This window comes from Equus quagga, chromosome 4 (genome assembly GCF_021613505.1).
Source record: "Equus quagga isolate Etosha38 chromosome 4, UCLA_HA_Equagga_1.0, whole genome shotgun sequence".
Taxonomy (NCBI): Eukaryota; Metazoa; Chordata; class Mammalia; order Perissodactyla; family Equidae; genus Equus; species Equus quagga.
The window spans coordinates 37,706,060-37,732,447 of NC_060270.1; the positions used below are offsets into that span (position 1 = coordinate 37,706,060).

Here is a 26,388-nt window from a genome sequence, read left to right on the forward strand (position 1 = left end):
TTGAACCTATGGGAGTGAAGTTGGGGCCCATGATTTGCTGTTTACTGAATATCACTCTTATCCCTTTAAACCAGATCCCTGTTAAATGAGTGATTAGTGTCTCAGGTCCCCTGAAACCAGTGTTCTAGGTTTATTTTCAACCCGGCTTTGATAACATTTAGCACTTTTCCTAATCATAGAAGTATACATCCTCAGTGTAGGAGATTTGGAACGTATAGCCAAGAGCAAAGGGAAAAGCACCTGTAACTCCCCTCACCAGAGATGATTACGTTAACATTTTTGTGGATGTCTTGTTAGGCTTTTTCTTTCTTCCTTTTTTTTTTTTTTTTTTTTAAAGATTGGTACCTGAGCTAACAACTGTTGCCAATCCTCTTTTTTTTTTTTTAATTGCCTTTTCTCCCCAAATCCCCCCAGTACGTAGTTGTATATTTTAGTTATGGGTCCTTCTAGTTGTGGCATGTGGGACATCACCTCAACATGGCCCGATGAATGGTGCCATGTCCGAGCCCAGGATCCGAAACGGCGAAACTGTGGGCCGCTGAAGTGGAGCACACGAACTTAACCACTCGGCCACGGGGCCGGCCCCCTTGTTGGGCTTTTTCTATCAACAAGTAATGTTTACAAAAACGGGATCCTTTTACCCACACTGGTTCATGGCCTGCTTTTAAAACTACCAAATATTTTTCATGTCAGTTAGTATTCTATGACATGATTTCTATGCTGTATGATATAAAATTCTATTTTATGGATGTACCATAATTTATATTTAACCAATGAATATATTTATATTTCTATGAAGTCAAAATACACAAAAAATGTAAGGTCTCTATGATGCATTGCCAGTATAGCCTCATATTTATCAGAAGCTAACTCAACTCTAAATAAGGAACCTATTTTGCTTTCAAGACAGAAATTATTTTCTTGGTCTGACATCAGTTGCAGAGATAGAGAATTCACCTTCATTTTAGACATTTTACATCACTCATTCTTAGAAGGTTTTACTATATGCCCTTTGGATTTCTAGGGCCAAGACTTGAATGATTAGTTTCTTTCCCTGTCCTTCCTGAATAACATTTCAAAGTCTGAGTCTCGTCTCCTATTAGTAACCTGTTTGCCCGTGTATGTGAGGTCTCTCTGGCTCAGTTCTCGTTAGCTCTCTGGGCTCCATGCTTCCTTGGCATCGAAACTCTTTTAGCTTTTTTTTTCTTTCTATTATAAAAAAAAAAGCCTTCTATCTTTTCTGGCCAATTTACTTTAAAGAACCTGCTAAGAAGAAAAGAAAAAGTCATTTCCTGCTTTCTGTTTGAAGGCATTATTTCATGTCAAAACAAGACACTGCCTCTGGGTTTCTTATACTGGAAAGAGAATGTTCAGCCAAGGAGGATTACCGCCCCCAGAGCTCTTGTTTTGCTCTGTCCCTCAAATCCCCTCTCCTGCACTGGCCCGCAAGGGCACGCTGCTCTCCTGAAAGCTCTGCCTGATGTCCCTCCCCATGATTTCCCTTTAACTCAGGTGAGACGGGCAGAAATACTCACCGAGACTTTATTAAACCATAAATGGTGACAGAAGAGAAATCAACAAGAAAAACAAAATAATTATAAATAGTCTGACTTACAAAGTGTAAACTCTGGTCCTAATAAGCTTCTTCCAAGTCTCGTCGACCCCTGGCTCTGCTGTGATCGCAATCAAGAACACCACCGTGAGGACTTCATTGCCCCTTTTGCCAGCACATTCCATCAGTGCAAAGGTGGTCTAGATTCGGAGAACTAGAAAATCTTCCAGTCCAGGTGACCCCAGCCTAGGCATCTTTTGTTAAAGTGCAACAGCTTGACCCGTTTATTGGAGCGCCATTCCTTCCTTAGCTCAGACGTTAAAACAAGCGCTGTCTCAGCACAGCGGGAAGGTCTCCCGCCTTCCTTATATCTGGGTGAGGGGCCACTACCCAGATCCCCCAAGCCAGATAAAGCCCTTCACTTCTAGGAGGGGAAGGCCTCATTAAGAATTGTCCTGCTACGAGGATTTGGATTTCCCAACTCGTTTCTCGTAGATGGATGTGAGGATTGCTGCCTGAGGAAGGTGGATGTTACTTTGGGTTCGTTCCCATTAGGTTGTTTGACAGGATTCTGCCCAGGGGACAATCCCGACAGGGGGGATATGGCCGCATCACTGGGGCAGGGCAGGATATTGGTACCCCCCAGTGACAGCTGAATAGAGAGTCGTGAAGCTCTCAGGAGAGGTCTCTCAGAGCGTGGAGGCAAGAGGAGGGTAGGAGGGTCAAGAACCAGCATCCCGCTAAGGAAAACTGGTCTAACCGCTAAAAGCCTGCAGTTCTAGATCTAAACTGTGGGTCCGAGTTGCAGAAAGGTAGATGGGACCATGTCAAGCTTTTGGGGAGGGTGGGGGCGCTATATACAGAGAGCTTTTTAAATGTTTATACCCTTTGACCTAGTAATTTCAGTTCTGAGAATCTGCCCCAAGGAAATCATCTGAAAAGTAGGAGCAAAGTTTGAACCATAACATTATTATAATAAGTTTTAAATAAACTGTGTGTCCAAAGTTAGAGGACTGGTTAAGTAAGAAAGAGTACATCACATGATGGAATATATTGCAGCCACTAAAATTTTATTTTGAAAAATTTTTAATAATATGGTTGAGTTCTTATTACATAATGTTAAACAGGAAAAGGCAATTGCAACATTGTATCTGTGATGTGTTCTCAACTCCGAGGAAAAGATTGAAAGGAAAGTGTCAAAAATAACAGTGGTGTGATTATGGGAGATGGATGTTAGCTTCTTGAATTACTTATATAACTTTTAAAATGAAGATTCAATTAAGAAAAGCTGTTCTGCTTATCACCACAATACTGAACTCATTATTTTGTCCCCAAACCTGCTTTTCTGCCACAGCTCCCTATCATGGCAGAGTCATCTCCAGCCACTTACTAACTCAAGCCAAAACCTCCTCCCCTTGTGTGTTCACCCCAGAACTTCTTCCATCCTCAGCTGCTGTGGTGGCGATGGAAGGCCTTGCCTTGTTTCTCTCTCAGCTGCAGTAAGGGGACAGAAGAGAGAGAAGACATCTTGTCCTCTGGTTTGCCCCTAGCTCTTTGCTGTAAGATTTCTTGTTCTCCTCATTTTGCCTGAGAAGCATTAAAGCCTGTGTCCCCATTCCTAAGGTGAAAAGGAGGTATTTTTCCTTTTTTTTTTTTTTTTGAGAAAGATTAGCCCTGAGGTAACATCTGTCACCAATCCTCCTCTTTTTGCCAAGGAAGACTAGCCCTGAGCTAACATCCGTGCCCATCTTCCTCTACTTTCTATGTGGGACACCTGCATGTCAGCATGGCCTGACAAGTAGTACATAGGTCCACACCTGGGATCTGAACCGGCGAACTCCAGACTGCCGAAGCGGAACGTGCAAACTTAACCACTGCGCCACCAGGCCGGTCCCGGCATTTTTCCATTTTACTGTTATGACAGTGTAGCAGTCCCTCCAAAGTCTTCTCAGGCTGAAGCTGTGATTTAAATGTATACGCTTGGGAGCTCAGGGAAGTTCATCGTTTTTTTTTCTGTTTCTGGCTATCATTTGATACAATATCTCAGCTAATCAGTCAAAATAATAATTGAATAGAAATCGAAAAATAGATGATTTTGCCCTCACAATAAACCAGTTTTGTCCTCACAGAATTTGCTAATTGAGCTACTTTTCTGCATGTCTCCTGACTCATCAGGGAAGTCCTCTCTGGGGATGGCCCTCTTTCGTCTGGTGGAGTTATCCGGAGGCTGCATCAAGATCGATGGAGTGAGAATCAGTGATATCGGCCTGGCCGACCTCCGAAGCAAGCTGTCCATCATTCCTCAAGAGCCGGTTCTGTTCAGTGGCACCGTCAGGTGAGGATCTGAGCGCCCATGTGCTTCGCGCCTCATTTCAAGGTCAAGTGGGTGTGTGAGAGCCTCCATCTGGGACCCAGGTCCCTCATCTGGGACTGAGATCTAATGACCCCTGGTTTAGTGCTTTCCCACTACACCGTGTGCTTCCCATTGCAGAAATAAGGGGCAACACCACTACACAAGCCACTTCATTAATACAAAACAGGGCCTGGAGGCCCTGCAGCCTGGTGGTAAAGAAGTCAGAGAGATCTGAGCTCAGGTCTCTGCTCTGTGACTTCGGACAAGTTACTTGACCACTCCTAAGCTTGTTTCCTTATCCATAAAATAGGGATATTATTAAAACTCGTTGTTGTGAAGATTGAGTAAATTCATACAAATTATACAGCACAGAGCCTGGCAAATGGTGAGCGTTCAATAAATGGTAGCAGCCATCATCAGCCTCATCACCATCATCTTCCCTCATCCACTCGGCACTCTCATCTCTCCCAGATGCGCTCAACGTTGCAGTTCTAATGATGGTTTTTAGGCATTATTACTATTCATGTTTTTCCATTTCCCAGTATCTTCTCCCACCTTTGATACTTAGTCTGGAATGATGCCTCTCTCTGAAGTCGGCCAGCATACCAAAGATAAAATTCCTCTTCTTGACCTGTTAAAATAGTTACTAAGAAGGAAATATATTTAATCCCATTGTCTTTCCCTATACTTCATCTTCCCTTTAGCCTTAAGCTTTTTTTTTTTTTTTTTTTGAGGAAGATTAGCCCTGAGCTAACTTCTGCCAATCCTCCTCTTTTTTTGCTGAGGAAGACTGGCCCTGAGCTAACATCCGTGCCCATCTTCCTCTACTTTATATGTGGGACGCCTACCACAGCATGTAGTGCCAAGCAGTGCCGTGTCCTCACCCGGATCCAAACCGTCAAACCCCAGGCCACAGCGCCACCGGGCCGGCCCCATAGCCTTAAGCTTTTGCATGCTAAAAACAATGGGGTTCCATAATTCGCATTCATTTCTATTCAAGTTCCCTCTCTTTCTAAATAGAAGCAGCTTTAACTTTATAGTTGACCTAGATAGGGCTTCTTTTTTTAAATCATTCTAAAAGTAATATTGCCATTTCTTCTTTAATTTTTAGCAGTTTCCAAAAGGCATGGGACCAGCTTAATTTCAAATAACCGCTGGCAGTGTTCAGACTTGTTTTTAAAACTAGGTCCTCCCCCTGCACCCCCTCCCCCGCCTGTTCTTCGGAAATGGTATTTGAACTCACTGACTCAAGGAGGTTTGGTAGATAAGCTGAATTCTCACCTATGTTCTGGAGAGTCAACACTCCTGATGTGTTTGTTTTGGCATTCCTCTAAAACTCTCATGAATTTGAGGAGCACAGACTGGATCTGTTGATGATGCTATCCTTCCCCTCAGGTTCTGAGGTCAAACAAGCAACAGCAGAAGAGAATTTGAATTTTTTTCTTTTCTTTTTTCTTTTTTTAAGATTGGCACCTGAGCTAAAACTGTTGCCAACCTTTTTTTTTTTTTAATTCTTCTCCCCAAGGCCCTTCAGTACATAGTTGTATATTTTAGTTGTGGGTCCTTCTAGTTGTGGGAGAATTCAAATGTTTTTGAAGATTCAGGTCTAAAATGAAGAAATTGAGAGGTGTTGCCAAGTCTGCTCTTCCTTCCCATGAATCTTTCTTTTTTTGGTGAGGAAGAGTGTCTCTGAGCTAACGTCTGTTGCCAATCTTCCTCTTTTTGCTTGAGTTATTCTGTGCCAGACCCTGCTGCTCTAGAGAGCAACAACAGTAACAGTAACAATAACAGTTGCAGCTAAACTTGTCGAGGACTCACTGTGTGACAGAGCCTGTCCTGAGCATTTTAATTGTATTGATTCATCAAATCCTCAGAACTCCGTGAGGCACGTGCTGTTATTCCGACTTTACAGATGAAGAAACTGAAGCCCTGAGAGGTTAAATTATGTGCCCAGAGACAGGAATTTGCACCTGGGCTGTCCGGCTGCAGCCATGCTCTCGGGCTCTCCGCTCACTGTATTGCCTCCTGAAGTTATCACGACCTTGAGGAGAGGTCTGTCTGTCTCTCCAAAAACCAGAGTCAGTCCTGCTTCCTCGGGGGTCTTGACTTGTTGTTACCTTTCTTTTTCCAGCATCTTCAAAATCTCCTCATCTGCTTTTAGATTTGCACAGCCCTCCCTCATCTTGAAAAAACTTTTCGCACTCTCTCTGCTGCTCTCTTTACTCTTTTTCATTTATTCTATTGTCCCTCATGCCTTTTTTTCACCTATAACTTTTTTTTTAACCTAATTTTGCTCTTCACCCACTAAAGGCCAAAGTCAGGGCAACATTTCTGAATGACTAATTTGAGCTTTCCTTTAGCTTCCTGACAGAAGGTCCTTGAGTCCCAAAGTCTCCTGCCCTGAGTCCCACGGCTGCTAAGGAGGCGTCCACCCCAGACAGGACAGTGTGGCCCAGGACAGTGTCTTCCATGTGCCAGGAGGGGATTGCTGTATCCTCTCACACTCTAGGAGATATTCTTGGCCTCGTTTAGCACTGGCCAACAGGCGAGCTTCGAATATTGCTAAAAATAAAGTAAAGAACCAAAGGTGAAAATGCTCTTTTGGCAACATGAGGACTCCAGGAGTTCTGAGTCTTAAAAATAAATGCCCTCGTGTTCAGAGGCTCTTCTTTCTCTCCGTCCACCCCATTTGAATACTTTTGATGCAGTGGAGGCATGACTTTGCTTCCGTTTCTATCTGTGGGTCAGACCCAGGGCCATCTGGCTGCTCTGATGAGGCTGTATTATTTTTCCTTCCTGACTGAGCTCCCTGTTGAGATCAGTCTGCCTTAATGTGCGTGTAGACCACCTGCTGGTGTATGTAAATGTTCCTTAGTATCTGGAACCCTCTGCTTCGTCTTCAGAGGCTCCTCCGCTGGTGTGATGGGCCTGGGGGTTGAATGTCAAGCCTCTCAATGTGTGTGGTGAGTCTTCCCCACAGAAAATCTGAGGAGGCAGCTACTCCGTGAGCAGGCAACTGCACGCTGAGGTGCTTACTGTGTGTCTAATGAGAGGTATCTGATGAGCTTCCCAGGTCCGTTGGCTTCCTAGGGATGTCACAACAAAGTACCACAAACTGGGGGGCTTAAAACAATAGAAATCTATTCTCTCACCATTCTGGAGGCGAGAAGTCCAAATCTGGGTGTCTATAGGATCATGCTCCCTCTGGAATCTGTAGGGGAGGAGTCTTCCCGGCTTCTTCCAGCTTCTAGTGGTTTGCCAAGCTGGTGTTCCTTGGCTTACAGATGCATCATTCCAGTCTCTACCTCTGTTGTCACATGGCCTTCTCCCTTTGTGCGTCTGTCTTTATGTGACCCTCTCTTATAAGGACACCAGTCATACTGTATTAAGAGCCCACTCTGCTCCACTCCTCCAGAATGACCTCATCTTAACTAATTCCATCTGCCATGACCCTGTTTCCACATAAGGTCACCTTCTTAGGTACTGGGGGTTAGGATTTCAACACATCATTTTTGGAGGACACACTTCAACTCGTAACACTAGGCATCACTATATGGTATTAAAGAATGCTCCCAAGACGAAGTCTATCCACACACTCCTGTCCTGGAAACCAACATTGTGGACTCCTCCTGTCTTGAACATATATTTTTTGAGGTCTTACTCTGTGCAAAGGACTCAACTCAGCAGAGGTGGGAGGAATCTGAACAACTAGGAAAATCCAAACCTAGAATTAAACAATCCTGCCAGAAAGAGGTAGAGAAAGGGCAGATTTAAGCAGTAGGTGATGGGGGCCGGCCTGGTGCTGCAGTGGTTAAGTTCGCACGTTCCGCTTCTCGGCGGCCTGGGGTTCGCCAGTTCAGATCCTGGGTGTGGACATGGCACCGCTTGGCAAAAGCCATGCTATGGTAGGCGTCCCACATATAAGTAAAGGAAGATGGGCATGGATATTAGCTCAGGGCCAGTCTTCCTCAGCGAAAAGAGGAAAATTAGCAGTAGTTAGCTCAGGGCTAATCTTCCTCAAAAAAATTTAAAAAATAAAAAAAGCAGTAGGTGATGGGCTAAACCAGCAATCCAGAAAGTGCAGTGGTAAGCTGTAGGTAGCAATTTATCAAGTTACTGGTGCTAGGAGTTCCAGTGGTAGGTAATTTGGATTTTCCACAGGCAAACAGATGACAGCAGTGGAGACTGGACAGTATTTCGAGACTCCATGTATAACGGGGAATGCAGGAGTAGAACCAGAACAAGCTGGAGCCCCAAACCTTGGGAGCCTGAGCTGGCTGTCTACAGAGGAACTTGGGCACATGGAAGGACAACGGGGATTGAATTACCAGAAGTGAATTGCAAGGGGGAGATTCAAGCTCAAGAAGAGGGTCTGGTGACTCTAGATGGGAACCACAGTCAGAGCAGGATGCGGACCCAGAGCAGCCCAGCCCTGAACCGCACAGCAACTCTGGCTGCAGTTCTGCTCCCTGAGGTTGGAGCTGACTCCTTGTAGTGGGCAAGGTGGTCCTTCAGCACGGAGTCCTGTGGCTTGGCTGTATAGAGACCGGGGCAGGCAGCACGAGCAGGAAACCAGGCAAAGCAGGACGTGACCCCTGTTTGGAACCCATCATGATTTCCCACGGGGCGGGGTGCCCCTTCTTTCTAGGTTTGATAAGGACTTCCAAAAGACTCTTAAAGAACTCTGAGGAACTTGTTTAAAAAGAATAAGGACAATAAGACAATAAAAATGATAATAAATAAAATGATTTTTTTAAAAAGCTCTCTGAGGGGGCCGGCCCCGTGGCCAAGCAGTTAAGTTTGCACGTTCTGCTTCAGCAGCCCGGGGTTTTGCTGGTTCAGATCCTGGGCACAGACATGGCACCGCTCATCAAGCCATGGTGAGGTGGTGCCCCACATGCCACAACTAGAAGGACATAGAACTAGAATATACAACTATGTACTGGGGGCTTCAGGGAGCAGACGAAGAAGAAGAAAAAAAAAAGAAAATTGGCAGCTGATGTCAGCTCAGGTGTCAATCTTTAAAAAAAAAAAAAAAACGCTCTGGGGGTTATGGTTCAAAAATGAGACCTCTGTTGCAACCCCAAAGGTCAGGAATTCTGCTGTAAGGTATGAACAGACTCCATGAATAGGAGAGAGAGTATTTCATCATGAAAGCCTGCATTGCCACCTGGGTAAATGTACTTGGAGGATTGTCTTGCTAACCCTGCCCTTTGGGAATCCTAGAAATCTTTGTTGAACCAGGCAAAAGTGTGATTAACCTTGTATCTCTCAGACTCGGACAGAAAACACAGGTTTCAGTTTGTCCCTAATCTGTTGGTCTATCGGTGGAGAAGTTTCCTCTAAAAGGCAGCTGGAGAGGAGAACAATAAATACGGAACTCGCCAACCCAGATGCGTGTGCAGACAGACTCCAAGTGTTAGAGGGAGAAGGAAGGTCAGGTGTGTCACTGTCTCCTGGTTTTGTCTTTTTGATTAGAAGCAGGTGAAATTTGAACGTCTCCTTAGATTTAGCCCATGGTCTGCGATCGCGTAGTTTTAGATTATCAACAAATCGGACTACCTTCTTAATTCCTAGACAGTATGCCTGGTAGAGGACAGTCTCCCCATCCAAACCTTCCACAGCTAGGACTTAGCAGAACTATTTCTGATCCTGGTACTCAGGATCCTGAGATCATGGTGTCCACTTGGAAAATGGACTGAATATGTGAATCAGAAAACCACCGAGCACTGCAACCAGGCATCTAACGTGTCCACATGTACCTTGTCCATTTGAAAGTGTTTTCTGTGTTCCAGGCACTGTACATAGACTTTCTCTAATGTTTATAGCAACCTACCAAGTTGTGTCACTATATCCCCATTTTATAGATGAGGAGACTGAGGAGTAATTTGTCCAAGGTCATACAGATAGTAAGAGGCAGAGTGGGGATTTGAGCCTGCCTGGATCCTACTCGTGTGCACACTCTCCTAGTTGTGACACACTAGTGCTTCTTACCAGCAAGTCAAATAAGAATGGGAGGAATAAGTTCTCTTACTAGACAGCGTTCATGGGATGCAACAGTGAATGAGATCCAGACCAGGATCCTGATCCAGTGCTGGAGAGAGAAATGAACAGAGTGACGAGTGCCATCATAAGGGTGACCCTACGGACACCTGATCCAGCCTTGAAGGGTCAGGAGAGACTTCCAGAAGATAGCATCTAAGTGAGACCTGAAGGACAAGAAGGAATCATAGCCAAGGAACAACAACAATGGCAATAATATAATAATAATAATAGGTCTCACACATGCAGTGCTAACCCTGCAGCACGTGCTGGTAAGTGCTTTATGCACATGGAACAGAGTCCTTGCAACCACCTTTTGAGGGAGGTACTCTTTTAGCCCTATCTTACATGAGGGGACCGAAGCATAGAGAAGTTAGGCTAGCTTGGCTAAGGTCACACAGCTGTAATTGACAGACGCTGTGTAGGAGTCAGGTTCCAGAGCCCTTGTTTTTACCAGGGTCTCTCAAGCAAAAAGGTGGGGAGAGGGGCACATGTTCCAAGTGGGGGAAGCACGTGTGCCAAGGACAGGAGGCACAAGAGAGCAGAGCCGGTTAGAGAGCCTCCCAGGTGATGGAGATGGCCCAAAGGATGTGAGCCAGGCATGTGCCAGCCTGCGCTTCCTCCTGTCAGGTACAGTTCTGTGATAATGACCTGCTTGTATTTGCATGCTCGTAATTAGTAACCCCAGACATGGAAACAAATGTGGGACAGAGCTAAGGTTCTCCCAAAGACTTTCCTAGTTTCCTTATGCCAAGCATAATTTTATGAGCAAAGTAAATTACACTTAATACCTTTCAGGTTACTAGACCTGTAAATGTGATGTTTAGATCAAGACAAGATACCCAAAATTAATGTAACATCCCAATTTCCACCAAATAGCTCTTCCACCTCTCCACCCTCCTCCTCCATGGCAAAGAGCTTTTTCTCCTGACTTTAACATTTCCAGAAATATCTAGTCCTGTTCTTTTGCGATCATCCTTGATTTCCTTGAGGTAGATACCGCTGGTACAGTAAGCAAGAATAGTCCTCAAACTGGTTTTCTGTATCAGTAAATTCCTTCCTCTTGAGTTACCCTTTATGTTCTCCCTTCTCTGCAGGGGACTCTTCTTTGTTTCCAGGGGTCTGATTAGAGGTGATTAAAACATTAGCCAGCCCTGGTGGTCTAGTGGTTAAGACTCAGTGCTCTCACCGCCGTGGTCCAGGTTCATTTCCTGGTCAGGGAGCCACATGACCTGTCTGTCAGTTGTCACACTGTGGCAGCCGCATGTTGCCATGATGCTGAAAGCTATGCCACCAGTATTTCAAATACCCGTGGTGGACAGATTTCAGCAGAGCTTACAGAGTAGAAAGAAGGACGTGCCACCCACTTCTGAAAACATTAGACATGAAAGCCGTATGAATAGCAGTGGAGCGTTGTCTGATGTGGCACTGAAGGTGAGAGGATGGCACGAAAAGACCAGGCAGGGTTCCGCTCTGCTGTACAGAGGGTTGCTAGGAGTCAGAATCGACTCCATGGCGCTAACAGTAACAACAACAAACATGTACTAACTTTTGTTTTGTGTTTTGCATATCTTTTATAAAGAAAAGAGAGGCCTAGTCTGTTCTCAGAGACATTCCTGGGACCGGCAGGCATCAGCACGCGCATCTCAGCTCCTGCCTGTGGCTGGTTGGGGAAGGAGCCATCTGTGACCTTGAGTGGTTGGAGCCCTCCTTTTCCTGTGCATGTTTGAACTTTTACTGCAGACAGCCCCTGCAGTGTGGTTGCTTGCATGTTGGATCTGAGAAATTCCTATTAATGTTTCTTTCCAGATCAAATTTAGATCCCTTCAACCAGTACACTGAAGACCAGATTTGGGATGCCCTAGAACGGACACACATGAAAGAATGTGTAAGTAAAGAGCAGAGGGAGAGCCTTGCTGGAATTTAAAGAGTGGAAACACAGTGATGCTTTGGTCACCCTCCAGCCTGCTCAGGCTGCCTCTGTCCAGCCAGCCTGCCCCTCTCCCTCCAGGAGGTCTGTGGAGGAGCCCTGGAGCAGGCACTCAGGCACTCAGAAAGGGCATAAAAGTTGATATCTCCTGTCCCTCCCCTTTCCCCTGCCTGTAGTCCTACTGCTCTTTTATTCTCCATCAATTGAGAAAATATTAATGACAACCACTCAGAATTCAGTAATGCTTTTAAATTAATTTCTGTTAATCATAACAATAGAACATGCTTTTGAAGCATCTATGTATGTGCAAAAGATATATCATTTATTGGGTCTGCAGAAAGCATGCAGTATGTGTATGGATTCAGAGCCCTCTTAGAATAACTCAGGCCCCCTCCAGGGGCCGCAGTCTCCAGATGGATACTGCTGGCCTGGAGTAGGGTCTCTTCTGCCCCTGGGTTGAGTCAAGCTCAGGATCCCCTGTCCTAATTCAACTAGATCAGCTCTGCTTTTATCTCTTTTATATTTGGCTTCCCCAAACAATTTAATTTGAAGACTAGCTTCTATAGCTTAAAATATATATATACATGACAGCCATGGGCCTACAGCTTTAGACTTCAGAAATGGGGTAATTTTGTTTACCCTATCTCCTATGGCAGGACCATATTTTCAGTGGCCCCCAAATTAGGGTCACTATCTGACAGGATTTAGGGACATAAAAATGTTGGAATTTCTGGGACATTTTGATGATATGAAGCTAAGAGAATAGTATATTTGATATATGGACTGTCCTAGAAAATGTGGATCCTGGTACACATGATCATCACACCTTTACCTTCTTTCTAGATGAGCCAGGTTCTTGGCTAATAATTCTTTCATCTGTTTCAGAATAATTTCCTTTAGCCATTAGATTTTTTATAAAATTTAGTTTCTTTTTTCCAAAATTTACTTTTTACCCTTGTAATTTCTACTTTCTTTCTCCCTAGATTGCTCAGCTACCTCTGAAACTTGAATCTGAAGTGATGGAGAATGGAGATAACTTCTCAGTGGGGGAACGGCAGCTCTTGTGCATAGCAAGGGCCTTGCTCCGTCACTGTAAGGTAGGGCAGGTTGGCGGGTGGTGGGAAGGGGAGCAGCGGAGAAGAACGGGAAGAGGGAAGAGCAGCCTTTCCCTGGGGCACGCGGTCCGAAGGCATTCCTGGCTCTGAGCCCAGTGGCATTTTTTAAGAGAATGCCCAGAGATGTTTCTAAATTAACCTTCGTGCAGTTTGAGTATATGGGTGTTTTTTGTTTTCATTTTGAACTTCCCTGAGTCTTTAGTTTCCAAGGGCGACTTCTGTTTCTGGTCAATGAGTAGTTGTAGTGCTGGAAAGCAGGAACTTAGAGGATTTTAAAACTGTAAGAGATATCCAGGTCATCATCCAGTGCCTTCACTTTATAGACCAGAAAAGGGAGGTCCAGAAAGATACTGTACGTGTTTGGAATCACAGAGCAAGTTGGGGCGAGTATTTTGTTAGATGACTATGATATATATATTCTGGGGTTTTTTTGAGGAAGACTAGCCCTGAACTAACATCTGCCAATCCTACTCTTTTTGCTGAGGAAGACTGGCCCTGAGCTCACATCCGTGCCCATCTTCCTCTGTTTTATATGTGGGATGCCCACCACAGCATGGCCTGCCAAGTGGTGCCATCCCTGCACCCGGGATCCAAACCAGCAAACCCCTGGCTGCCGAAGCGGAACGTGGGCACTTAACCGCTGCACCACCAGGCTGGCCCCTGATACATATATTCTTTTATTGGTAGAAATCAAGGCAGATGTATGGGCTTTAATTATATCAATTCTAAACAAAAGGGTATTTTCACATATGTCTGTGGCTACTTAGAAAAAGCAATATATGGTATGAAATTTAAATAATGAAATACCGTTTAGTAAAACCTAGATTAACCAGAATGCTTAAGGAATTGGTTGGATCCCTCTTTCTCCTCTCCTCCTTGGCAGATTCTGATTCTAGATGAAGCCACAGCTGCCATGGACACGGAGACAGACTTACTGATTCAGGAGACCGTCCGAGAAGCATTTGCCGACTGCACCATGCTCACGATTGCCCATCGCCTACATACAGTCCTAGGCTCTGATAGGATTATGGTGCTGGCCCAGGGACAGGTACTGAGCCCTTGGGGGACCTTGGCTTGGCATTGGCCTTGTCTGGGAGGAAAACTGGCCCCTGGCAAGGATGGGCTGATTGCCATCTTAGCGTGGTTCTGAGCATTCAGTTAAGCAGCCTCAGCTACTCTAGTGTGGTTGCTGTTGGGAGGAATACAGCCCTCCCACTCAAGGGAATGAGTCAAGGGCATTCTTCTCGGGTTCTCATTTTACTTTATTACCTGTTCTCCTCTTGCTTGTAAACAGTGACACTTTGACTTAGGGCAGAGCACCTGTGTACTTAGTGATTCACTCACATGCACAAGACTCACCCAAGGTGTATCGAGACCGGCCACCACATGTTTGCTTTTGCCATCATGCAATGGTGCCAAACTTCTTATCCTGCCGTTCCAGGCTTCCCCACGATCTGGCCCAGGCTAGCCTTCTTCATTTCCCGCTCTTCCCTTGCAGGTGCTGGTACTGGTGGCTATCGTCAATCTTGCATCCCCTAATCTTTTTCCCCACTGTTTTTACTTAAACACTTCCATCTGCCTAAAATGCCCTTTCCTCTCGTTCCCTCTCCCATATCTATCTGCTTACAACCTGCCTCATCGGCTTGTAATTGTGTGATTCCCTGTCTCCCCTATTAGACTGTATGCTCTCCAAGGGCAGGGGTCCCACCTCATTCATCTTTGGGTCCCTGGTGGGGCTCAGTACTACATTTCTTTGCACATGGCAGATGTTACATAAATCTATGTTGGACAGATACCTCCTTTGAGTGCCCCTGAGATGGAAGTAATTAATGATTTGGCGGAAATAACAAACCAGTTACAGTGTGGCTTGCCTTCTGTTACCAATGATACTGACTACCGTAACAGCTACTTCTTTTTTTTTTTAATTTTTTTTTTCCTTTTTTCTCCCAAAGCCCCTTGGGTACATAGTTGTGTATTTTCAGTTGTGGGTCCTTCTAGTTGTGGCATGTGGGATGCCCCCTCAGCATGGCTTGATGAGTGGTGCCATGTCCATGCCCAAGATTCGAACCAGCAAAACCCTGGGCTGCCAAAGCAGAGCGTGAGAACTTAACCACTGGGCCACAGGGCCAGCCCCCATAATGGCTACTTCTATTGGCTGTTTACAGTATGGCAGCCACTGTGCTAGTGCTTTACATATAGCCTCTCAGCGTGTAATCCATCATCACAACCACTGACAGAGAGACCGCTGTTATTAACTCCACTTTACAGAAAAGAAAACTAAGACTCAGGGAACTCAGATACCTGCCTCAGGGCCACGGGAAGTGGAGGGTTGGGGCCGAAGTCAGGCCAGTTACTCCAAAGCCAGTGCATTACACTCCCCCACTGCCTTGTCTATTTGTGGAGAAATATTGAGAAAAGCATTTAACACGGCTGATTTAGGCTGGGTGTCAAAGCCGAGTTCAAGAGAACATGGGGCTTAATGATTTTTCTCCTCATCCTGAAATTATGTTAACATTCATGGTTTTTTGTTATTTTCTTTGTTTACATTATCCTAAACGTTTCCCAAGTTTCTATTATACATTAGTACATAGGGCTACTACTCTGTACGTAGATATGAAATGGGACGTAATAAAAGAAGGTAATGGGCACCGAAAGCACCTTCTGGGAAATTCTTTCTTAAAGACACATCCAGACCACTCTGTTTCTGTGGGTGGCTCGATGTTTTTTTGGAATGGGGAGTGATTAGCTCTTTATGATGGACTCTATCCTTCCCTTCCCTTAATTTGTGTTTCTTGTTAATTAAAATCTCCCTGTAATTTTAGGAAAACCTGAAAAACACAAAAAAGCTTAAAGGCAAAAATAAGATCACAAGTCATTTACCCCCCAGGGGTAAGCATGGTTAATACATTAACTTAGCCCCCAGCGGCATTTTTCACGCACCTGTACACACAGACTCTAACAGATAGGATGCGCTGTGCTCTAGACACAATACCAGGATGAAAGAGGCTTGGAGAGCAGGTGTTTATTATCCCACGTGGCAAGAGGCCAGAGGGGTGGTTATCCAGCAGGTCGGTGATGTTGGGCTCTGCGTCATCTTCCAGCCCGTGCCTACCCTTCCCCTCCTAGGGGAGGATGTCTGCTCTCACACCAACATTATATCCTCACACCAGTCTTAAAGGAAGGACACTTTGCCCTTATTCCTATCTCTGTTGGGCCAGACAGCCTTTCATAGAAGCACCCAGGAGACTTCCCCTTATATCTCCTTGGCCAAGGTTGTGCCCCATGCCTTTGCCCTGCAGCTGGAGAGGTTGGGAAAGTGAGTATGTGGCATTTTCAGCCTCTATCATGGGACGCAGGTTCTGCCAGTATATTGTTCAATTTTCTCCTGCAATATGGTTTTCAGTGGCTGCACTGAAGTTCGACATAGAAATGAATAATTGACTGAGTCACCCCCTTACTCACTTCCTTTTTTTCCCTCCAGCTGGCCATCCTGAGCTGTTTCGTTCCCATCTATAGAATTAGATCTGCTTGCACAACAAGATGACACTTGCCTGCCATGAGTTGTAATTTTTTTTTCCCCTCTAGTTTATAGGACCTTGTTGATGGATTCCTTTATAGCCAAGGCTGAAAGAATTGAGATTTATGTGAAGGAGGTCTGAAGGTCTTTCTCTCTCACTTTTCCCTTATATTTTGCTTAGTTTAAAAAAAAAAAAAAAAAGGGAACCCATTTGGGCACAGCAGGGCTAGTTGAATTGTCACCCTGATTGGATCCTCAGGGGTCTTTGGGGTTTGTCCCCATTCCTAAGCAGTGGCTCCCCTGAATCACCCCGAGTGTCCCCGAGTCACATTCTGATGCCATCTCCTTCCTTTGCAGGTGGTGGAGTTCGACACCCCATCGGTCCTTCTGTCCAATGACAGCTCCCGGTTCTATGCCATGTTTGCTGCTGCGGAAAACAAGGTCGCTGTCAAGGGCTAACTCCCCCCACCGCCACCGCCGAAATCTCTTTTCTTTGGAGCATTGCCATTCCCTGCCTGGGGCGGGTCCCTCATCGTGTCCTCCTGCGAAACCTCGCCTTTCCCGATTTTATCTTTCGCACAGCAGTTCAGGATTGGCTTGTGTGTGTCACTTTTAGGGAGAGTCATATTTTGATTATTGTATTTATTCCATATTCATGTAAACAAATTCTAGTTTTTGTTCTTAATTGCACTCTTAAAGGTTCAGGGAACCGTTATTATAAATGTATCAGAGGCCTATAATGAAGCTTTATACGTGTAGCTATATCTATATATAATTCTGTACATAGCCTATATTTACAGTGAAAATGTAAGCTGTTTATTTTATATTAAAATAAGCACTGTGCTAATAACAGTGCAAATTCCTTTCTATCATCTTTGTACAGTTTGCTGTACTAGAGATCTGGTTTTGCTATTAGACTGTAGGAAGGGTAGCATATTGTTCTTCTCTAGCTGGTTGCTTCACGGTGCCGGGTTTTCTGGGTGTCCAAAAGGAAGACGTGTGGCAATAGCTGGGCCCTCCAGCGGCCCCCTCTGCACCCCCCCCCAGCCGCAGCTACTCCAAGGCGGGGTAGGGGGTCGCTGGCGGCCGCGCAGAGCACCGTGAATTCTCAGGGCTGCTGCTTTGTGTCCTGTTGTCACGTCACTGTTTCTGTCGGGAGAGCAGTGGGGCAAAGCCCTGGACCCCTTTTCACTCCCTCCGTCAGGAATGAGAATCACAGAAACATTCCTCGGAGCGGGGGTGTTTCTCTCCTGCCTTCCTCTTTTTGCTATTGTTTCTAAACAAGAATCCAGTCTGTTCACAGAGGGTCCCACTGCCTCAGGTTCCTAACGCTGGCCACTGCACAGAGCTCTCCAGCTCCTAGACCTGTTGGCTCCACACCCTGGAGCCAGCTGCTGCTTTCTCCGGTGGTACTTTTTCATTTGCCTGGTCCCACACCTCCACAGTTCAGTGACGGGGTTCAGGATTTTGTGGGTCTGTTTTCCTTTCTCACTGCAGTTGTCGCACAGTCTCTCTCTTTCTCCAAAGTCTGCGACTTTAAGCAGCTCTTGCTAATCAGTGTCTCACACTGGTGTAGAAGTTTTTTGTACTGTAAAGAGACCTACCTCAGGTTGCTGATTGCCGTGTGGTTCGGTGTGTTCCCGCAAACCCCCTTTGTGCTGTGGGGCCAGTCGCTCAGGTGGGCGTGGTCGCTGCTGTCATCAGTTGAATGGTCAGCGTCGCATGTCGTGACCAACTAGACATTTCTGTCGCCTTAGCATGTTTGCTGAACACCTTGTGGAAGCAAAAATCTGGAAAAAGTGAATAAAATTATTTTGGATTTTGTAAAACTCTTGGTGTATAAAGTAGTTCTCTGGGAAGGGAGCAAGATGTCTTTGAATGACTTTGGAGTACCGGAGCCTTGGATCAGAAAATCCAATGATGGAGTTGCATCTGAGAAGGACCAATAGCAGAGCTGGTTGGTGGCACAGGGCATGGGGCCCAGCATGCCTGGAATCATCTGTGCTGGGCCTTGGTCCCTGCAGCCTGTCTTCACCAAGTAAAGCTCCTGTGCTGCTAATCAGAGGGCGGGGAGTGGGGAGGGTGAATGGTTGTGCCGAAATATATTTAAAATGAACAGTTTGTTGAGGGCTCTCAGTAATTTGAACAATATAATTGCCCTCCAGCCAATTCATTCAGATTAACTCATTGAGAATTAAGTACGCATTCAAAAGGGTACTCATTCTAAAGTTTGTCAGTATATTGTGTTGAATGCAGCCAAGAAAGCTTTTAAACTATTTGGTAGTGGTTCTGCTGACCATCAGTGGAAATCATAAACCCGGCCTTTTTTGTAAACTACTGTCTCGAAAAATCAGGGACTTGGCTCTAAAGTTGAAAATTTGGTTTCTTATCATATTTCAAGTGCTCAGTAGCCACATGTGGCCCGTGGCCACTGTATGGGATAGCACAGCTATGGAACGTTCCCATTATTGCAGAAAGTTCTGTTGGACAGCATTGATGGAAACAACCACTTTTACTGATGCACTGGATTTACCTTCCAAGAAGGGTAAGCAGGTCAGCAGGTAGAGCCCCTTTGTGATCATCCTGTTCAAGCTCTCTGTTGCACGTGACACTAACTTCCCCTCCTTTCAGTTCTGTTCTCTCGTATCTCTTGGGTCTTCTCCTACTCACCCTTCTTTGCCCCCTTAAAAGGAGGCATTTGCCTGCTTTCTGCCCACTCCCTTCTCTCTCCTTGCATGGATTCTTTCACTCCCGCCAGTACAGTGCCCAACCTTCACCTGTGGGCTTGGCCTCTCTCTTTAGTACCAGTCCCCAGCTCCTGCTGAGTGCCTCTACTGGGCATCTCCCAGGCACCTCAAACTGCCTCTCAAAAATCAAACAGTGCTCCTTGCCTTAATTAGCAGTACCACTGACTTCCTTAGTCTTTCAGGCTAGAAGTTGAATTCATTTCCACTCTCCTGCTCCTTCCCAATAAAACGCAGTCACTTCCAGGTTCTATGCACCACCAGCCCCCCCCCCCCCCCCCGCCCCTGCTCTTTTCTCTCCCTCTGCCCTAATTAAGGCCCACCCCGCTTCTTTTCTGTAGTGTAGTTACAGGCTCATAACTCGTCTCTTTGCCTCAGTGTCCTCCTCTGAACCATTGTGTATACTACTGCCAAAATGCAGACCAAAAATGCAAGTTGGTCAAATGCTTTACCCTCCAAAGATCTTCAGGGAACAGTTGCCTATAGAGTGGCCCATATTCCTTAGCTTAACAGGGTTTCCATTATCTGCCTGCAACCTTCCTTTACTCAATATTCCTTAAAACAAGCTAGTGTATTCACACCTTTAAGTCTTTGCTATTTTCTTTTCTTTTTTTTTTTTAAAGATTTTTTTTTCCTTTTTCTCCCCAAAGTCTCCCCCCCCCCCCCCCGGTACATAGTTGTATTATATTCTTCGTTGTGGGTCCTTCTAGTTGTGGCATGTGGGACTCTGCCTCAGCGTGGTTTGATGAGCAGTGCCATGTCTGCGCCCAGGATTTGAACCAATGAAACACTGGGCCACCTGCAGCGGAGTGTGCGAACTTAACCACTCGGCCACGGGGCCAGCCCCAAGTCTTTGCTATTTTCTCAGCCTGGAATCCCTTGATCCCCTTGTGTCAAACAAAGCCATGTTTTCCATTTTAAACTCAGTTCCAATACTTTATTTTTAAAGATTGGCACATGAGCTAACATTTGTTACCAGTCTTCTTTTTTTTTTACCTCCATTTTTCTTCTCCCAAAGTCCTCCAGTTGTGGTCCTTCTGGTTGTGCTGTGTGGGACGCCATCTCAGCATGGCCTGATGAGGGTGCCATGTCCATGCCCAGGATCTGAACCAGCGAAACCCCAGGCCGCAGAAGCAGAGTGTGCAAACAACCACTCAACCATGGGGCCGGCCCCTCAGCTCAAATACTCTCTCCTCCGCAAAGCCTTTCTCTTCAAACCAGAATTCTCTGGGTTCCTACAGCCTTTGCTTACACATCTGTTTTAAGGTTTATTTCCTTTTCCTTTGCATATTATAGTTAATTATTTTCTTATAGTTCTGCCCATGAGTATAAACTTCACAAAGGCAGTAAATCATCGTATTTTTGTATGCCTTATAACTCCTGGCTTCCGTGTTATGTTTCCATATAGCAGGTGTTTAGAAGTATCACACCGTTCAGCTGACTCGACTATTGCCTTATCCATGGATGCACAGTGAATATTTGTTCATAGAAATCAGTGTTGTAGACTTTCACTGTGGTCATGGCAAAAAGAAATTTGATTTCTTCAAAGAGACGAAAAAGTGGCATTGAGGAAAAGAGGCCTTTATGTGGAATGACTTCAGGAAAGCCAGAAAGTAAGAATGCCCAGCATACAGGGGATAACTTCTTGATGTACAGCTCTTTCCTACCCCTTTCCTGATTGATCACTCAGAAATAGGGCCTGGCAGTGAAAGTAAATGAGCCACAGGGGCCACAGAAAGACTCAGTTAACTGAAACCTTATCTTGCTCTAATGGTTTGCCTGCACTGTTGTGTGTCATATTTCTTTTAACAACTTTTTTTCTGATTATAAAAGTAATGCAAGCTTTTTGTACAAAATTTGGAATATGCAGAAAGGTGGAATGAAGAAACCAAAAATTGCCCGTACCCTATTGTGGCAGAGTGTATTTTTCAAACGTGGCTGCAGCAGCATCGCCCATCTCACATGCATTCCTGCAGTGTGACCTTGCCACTCTCCCATCAAGAGGTGGGGTCTGTTTCTCTACCCTTTTGAATCTGAGTGGGCTCTGTGACTACTTTGACCAATAGAATATGGTAATCCTGTGCCAGTTCTGCACAAAACCCTGTTGTGACCTGGTAGCTCACCGTGTAAGCAGTACAACTATCCTAAGTCCACCACACTGTGAGATTCACAAGCCACATGGAGAGTTCCTGGAGGATGAGATACCACATGGAGACTGAGTGAGGCCAGAGAATACTGAGGCGTCAGACGTGCGAGTGAAGAAAGCCTTTTGGAGTGGAACCTCCCGCCCCAGCCGTCCCACCTGACGCCACATGGATCAGACATGAACCAGCCAGCTGAGCCCTTCCAAATTCCAGAGCAAAATAAACGTTTTTAAAGCCACTACCTTTTGGGGTAATTACACAACACCACTGAAGCACCCATCACCCCAAAATAGTGAACTATTATATTGCTTTTTTTGTTAAAAATTCAAATAGCACATAAATTTAGAAAATGTAGAGTGGAAATGCATCTTAATAACATCCCACAAAGGAGACAACCACTGTTCACAATTTGATCCATATTTTTCCAGTCTTTTTTTCTAAACACATAACAGCATTATTCATTGGAAATATAATTCATTAAAAACAAAATTGGGATAACTTATGTATACGCAATTTGTATGATTTCAACATATTATGAACATTTTCTCAGGTCAAATATTCTTCAAAAGCATGATTTTGGTAGTTTTATAACATTTCCTTGTAGAGATTTATTTGCTGCATTCAAAAGATATTTATTGAGCATCTAGTATATGGCAGGCAGTGTTCTAGGAACTGACAGCACAGTACTGACAATAAAACAGAACATCCCTGTCCTCATGGAGTTTATGTCCTATTGGGAGAACAGGCGGAGAAGTCTGTAGTAAATCATGTAGGATTCAAACCCAGACAGCCTGATTCCAGACTTGTAGTGTTTCTCTCTCATCTCCTAACCTTACCCACAGGAGTAAATGCATATGCTGGACCAGATGGTCTCTAAGGTTTCTTCCAGCTCTGATTCTATGACTAACGTGGATCAATAGATATGTCCTGAAAAACCTGAATCCTGATAAGCTCATTTGAAGCATAGCTTCAAAGCTATGCCCATTCCTCCCAGCTCCCATGAGGGAGATGGTGTGTATTTGGGGAGTGGGGGGAATCAACTCTCTTCCTGGAATCTTCTCCCTACCTTGCTGCTGCCTTGGGCCTGGGCTCACCATCCTTCCTGGGCTCAGGCAAGCTCTCTCTCACCCCCTCAGGTGGACTCCACTGAGGAAGACTGAGCCAGCTGCTGCCCAAGTGAGAACTGTCAGAGCTAGTAATTGGCCTTGCCCAGCCATCACACAGCCATCTTCCTGAAGGGGAGCCCCATCACCCACCCAGGACTGGCCCAGTGCCGGCCAGGCAGGACTGTGGGCACAGAGTTGTTGGGGCAAAGACACTCACCTTGCCCAGAATGGTTGGTTCTGGGGGCTGGGGGACCTTGCTCTGACCTACCTTTCATGTCCTTGACAAAGAATCTGGTGGGCTAGGGTCCTGGGGCCAGTCTGACCACTGGGGAGAGAAAATGTGTCGACAGGCCCACCCTGGGGTCCTCTCCTCCCTCAGCTCCCTGGGCCTGTGAGAGAGGCCTTCCCTCCAAGCCCTCTGTGAACTTTAGCCACCCACTTCTTGTCTTATTAATCCAACCATCTCTTCCCTTCCAACTTCCCAACACCAGACTCTAGCCCCCTTGGGTTTTTTTTCTTTTCCCCAAAAATATTTATTGAGCATCTGTTAAGTTCCAGGCCCTATACTGGACACTGGAGACCAAAAACAGACACATGGGGCTTACAGCTGAAGAAGAAAGACTTAAACAATTTGCTCTCTGTGTCTGTCTCTTTTTCTCTGCCCCCTTCCTCCTCCGTGACTCTCTGTCCCTTGTTCCATGCAACTGGCGTGCTAAGAGCAGCGAGGATCTCTCACCACTGGGGATGTGCCTGGATTGCCTCTGCTCTAGGTCCTACAGAGATACCCTTTCCCTTCCGTCCATGGTGTTCTCTCCCTTGGGGTCACCCATTCTCACCTTGAAGGTGGTAAGATCTAAGGGTCTAATATAAGGATGTGGGCCTAGGGGCTGCTGCCAAAAAGGCCTCTGGTCCTTGGATGTCCCCTAGACCAGCCACAGGAGTCCTCAGGCACCAGACTGTCCAGTCTAGCTGACCAAGCTGCCTCACAGAGGCATGGCCAAAGCCTTGAAGGAATCAATGGAAGAGTTTTGCTCAGAGCAGCCTCAGTGTATATTTCCTTTGGGAGCCCAGCAGCTGGTCAAAATTGCAGGGGCTCAGTCCTGGCCACACACCATTTGGTACAATCACTGGTATTCATATTTAAATAAGCAAAACAATGTTTGGCTAAGAAAAGTGATCCCTTGGGAAGATACATGCCATCCACCTGTTCTAGGTAAGATTGGTTCTGCCCATAAATCACCCAACCCCAGCCAAGCCATATCGTGCTCACAGAAAGACCCCCACTCCTTTGGTTTCAACGCTTTGTCCTTGGCCGGTACTGGAGTCACTCTCAGAAATGGGCACATGAGGAAAGCTGCCACTACATCGTCCAGAAAATCTCTGTTGAGAACATTGTCTGCTGGATAGTAGTCCACACAATAAATCCCTCTCAGAATTTGGTATCGGGAAGATTTTTCTGCTTCTCAATGAGGGTTGTACATTGTTCCTCCCTTCTTATTTTGGCTGACAGGAAGCTCAGGTACTATAATATATTTAACTCAATTTATTTCCCTTATCCTTCATAAGATTTTAGATCTTTCCTTTTGACTGTCTTGAATATACTCAAGATTTTTAATAAAAGCTGCCATAAATCTTGTTTAGGTAAGAGAAATAGGCTGAGTCTAATAAAGACATCATTCTGGTTTGAAGAGTAATTCGACCACCCTGGAGCTCTTTGCAGGCAGAGCACATTGAGGTGGGGGTGTGCCTGTGTGTTTGCATGTGGGGAGGGTGTTAGCTGCCCTTTGCCACACACGTCAGACACCAAGCCTCCTCCCAAGCCCTGGGATACTACTCCCTGGGGCGGAGCAGTAGCGTGGGAGTGTCTTTTGCTGCCCCACTCCCCTTCTTTAAAGCTGAGGTTGAAAGAAAGCAGCTCCTTGGGGGAACCCCACCAGAACACTCAGCAGAACTCTAGATGCCGAGTTTTCATTACAAACCATCAGCCCTCACATCATCCTTTCCCCACCTACAAAGCCTGGAGACTTACAGAGGTGGTGGTTGTAGAGTGTTCATGGGGAGCAGTCCAATTGGGACATCTTGGAGAGTGAAGGAGAGCACGATTAATAGTAAAATGGGCAAAGCAGAACCATGTCCTCCAGCGCTGGCTCTTGCCTCGCTGCCTCGATGTGGTCTCTGAGTCTGACCCTCCTTCCATTAGGGACCCCTGGGTCTCCCAACCCTCCTCATAAATAGCTCCAGTCCTTTGGGGACTTCGTCTAACTGTCCGGAGGCAGTCAGTCCACCTGTATTTGTTCCCATTCACTCCCGTGAGGCACGGGGGCACATTGTGCAGATTAAACACAAACATAAGAAATAAAAATCTCTCTTTGTTCAGATGTGTGGAGATAAGTTTGGGGACCTCTCCTGCCTCATCTCTCCTCGTTTCTTCCGTCTCTAGTGGTCTCCGTATCTCCTTGTTTTTCTCTCTTCTCCCCTTCATAGTACCCGGAGATGTAGCCCCAAACCTTGCTGGAGTGGGGTATGCAGTGGAACGTCCTCCAGGCACTGAGCGTGGATTAGGCGCTGGGTCTGGGTAGATCTAGAGGCGGGAAAGGCAGCCTTTTAATCTGAGATCCGTCCGTTGCAGGGGGCAGGGCCGGGGGTGAGGGATCTGCAATGAGGGGCTGTCTGTTATGGGAAATGGCTTCTGCTCAGGTCACAGCCCCCTCGGCTGAGGCTGTGATAAGTGCTCCTTATCCACTTTTTCTCCAAGAGCCACGGAAGGGGCTCCCCCCTGGATGGGAGTCTGCAGGCCAAGAAGGAAGGAGAACAGGAAAGGGCATCTCAGCTCTGAAGAAGGAGTTTCTGGGTGCAGCATTAGACAGGACGCAAACCTGGGACCATCCTGGGCCCTGCCCAGGAGGCCTCTACAGCTGCATCAGAACCCCTGGAAGCATGACTAACTCTGGATTTCTCACATCTGTTTTCTCTTAGCCTTTAGTAAACTTTCTTTGAGTATGCTGGCTTGTCCCAGCTGGGAGGCAGCTGTGGAAAGAGAAAACTGAACTTGGAGACAGAAGACCTGGGTTAGAATTGTAGCCCTACCACTTGTTTGAACAAATCAGTTTGCCCTTCTAAGCCTTGCTTTCTTCATCTATAAAGCAGAAATGATAACATCCTACACAGTATCGTAGAGAGACTTAGCTTAGATTTTTTTTTTTTGAGGAAGATTAACCCTGAGCTAACATCTGCCGCCAATCCTCCTCTTTTTGCTGAGGAAGACTGACCCTGAGCTAACATCCTTGCCCATCTTCCTCTACTTTATATGTGGGACGCCTACCACAGCATGGCTTGCCAAGCTGGGCCATGTCCGCATCTGGGATCTGAATCGGCGAACCTGGGGCCATCGAAGCAGAACGTGCGAACTTAACCGCTGCGCCACCCGGCCGGCCCCCTAGTTTAGAAATTTGATTTGAAGTATCTCACACAGGGGAGGTGCTCAGTCAAGGCATCTTAGCTGGCTTGAGTTCTTCCCAGAGGAACAGAAGAGAAGGCTCTGAGTTTTGTCCAACGTTGGCCTAGAATTCTAAAGAGGAAACAGGGAACCCTCAGCAACCAGAATGCTGTGACCTTTGGGCGAGAGAGGGAGGAGAGGAAGTCTGTCAAAGTTCAACACACTTGGCCATGTTGAGCAGGCAGGTCTCCCACTACGGTAATGCATTTCTACAACTTAAATAAAAGGCCTCCAATGCTGTATCTGATTTTGAGGAGGCTCTGACAAACACTCCTGGCCAAGATACCCAGATGACAGTTGGAGCCAGATGGTCAGTGGGTCACAAGGCAGACCCATCTTTCTACCCTACCACCATTTCCAAAACCAGAGTCACCATCACAGCCACTGCC

General features: G+C 46.0%; 1 protein-coding gene across 2 annotated transcripts in view; it reads left to right on the plus strand.

Annotated features, from left to right (window-relative positions):
• The window catches only part of ABCC5 (ATP binding cassette subfamily C member 5), an 84,634-nt gene extending 66,295 nt beyond the window's left edge, over positions 1-18,339 (plus strand). For both annotated transcript variants that reach the window (XM_046657932.1, XM_046657933.1), the window contains exons 26-30: positions 3,728-3,887; positions 11,757-11,835; positions 12,861-12,974; positions 13,876-14,040; positions 16,867-18,339. In XM_046657932.1, the coding sequence (XP_046513888.1) occupies positions 3,728-3,887; positions 11,757-11,835; positions 12,861-12,974; positions 13,876-14,040; positions 16,867-16,968 (620 nt within the window). In that variant the 3' untranslated portion in view covers positions 16,969-18,339. The remainder of the gene's footprint in view (positions 1-3,727; positions 3,888-11,756; positions 11,836-12,860; positions 12,975-13,875; positions 14,041-16,866) is intronic.
• Positions 18,340-26,388: the final 8,049 nt, after the last annotated feature.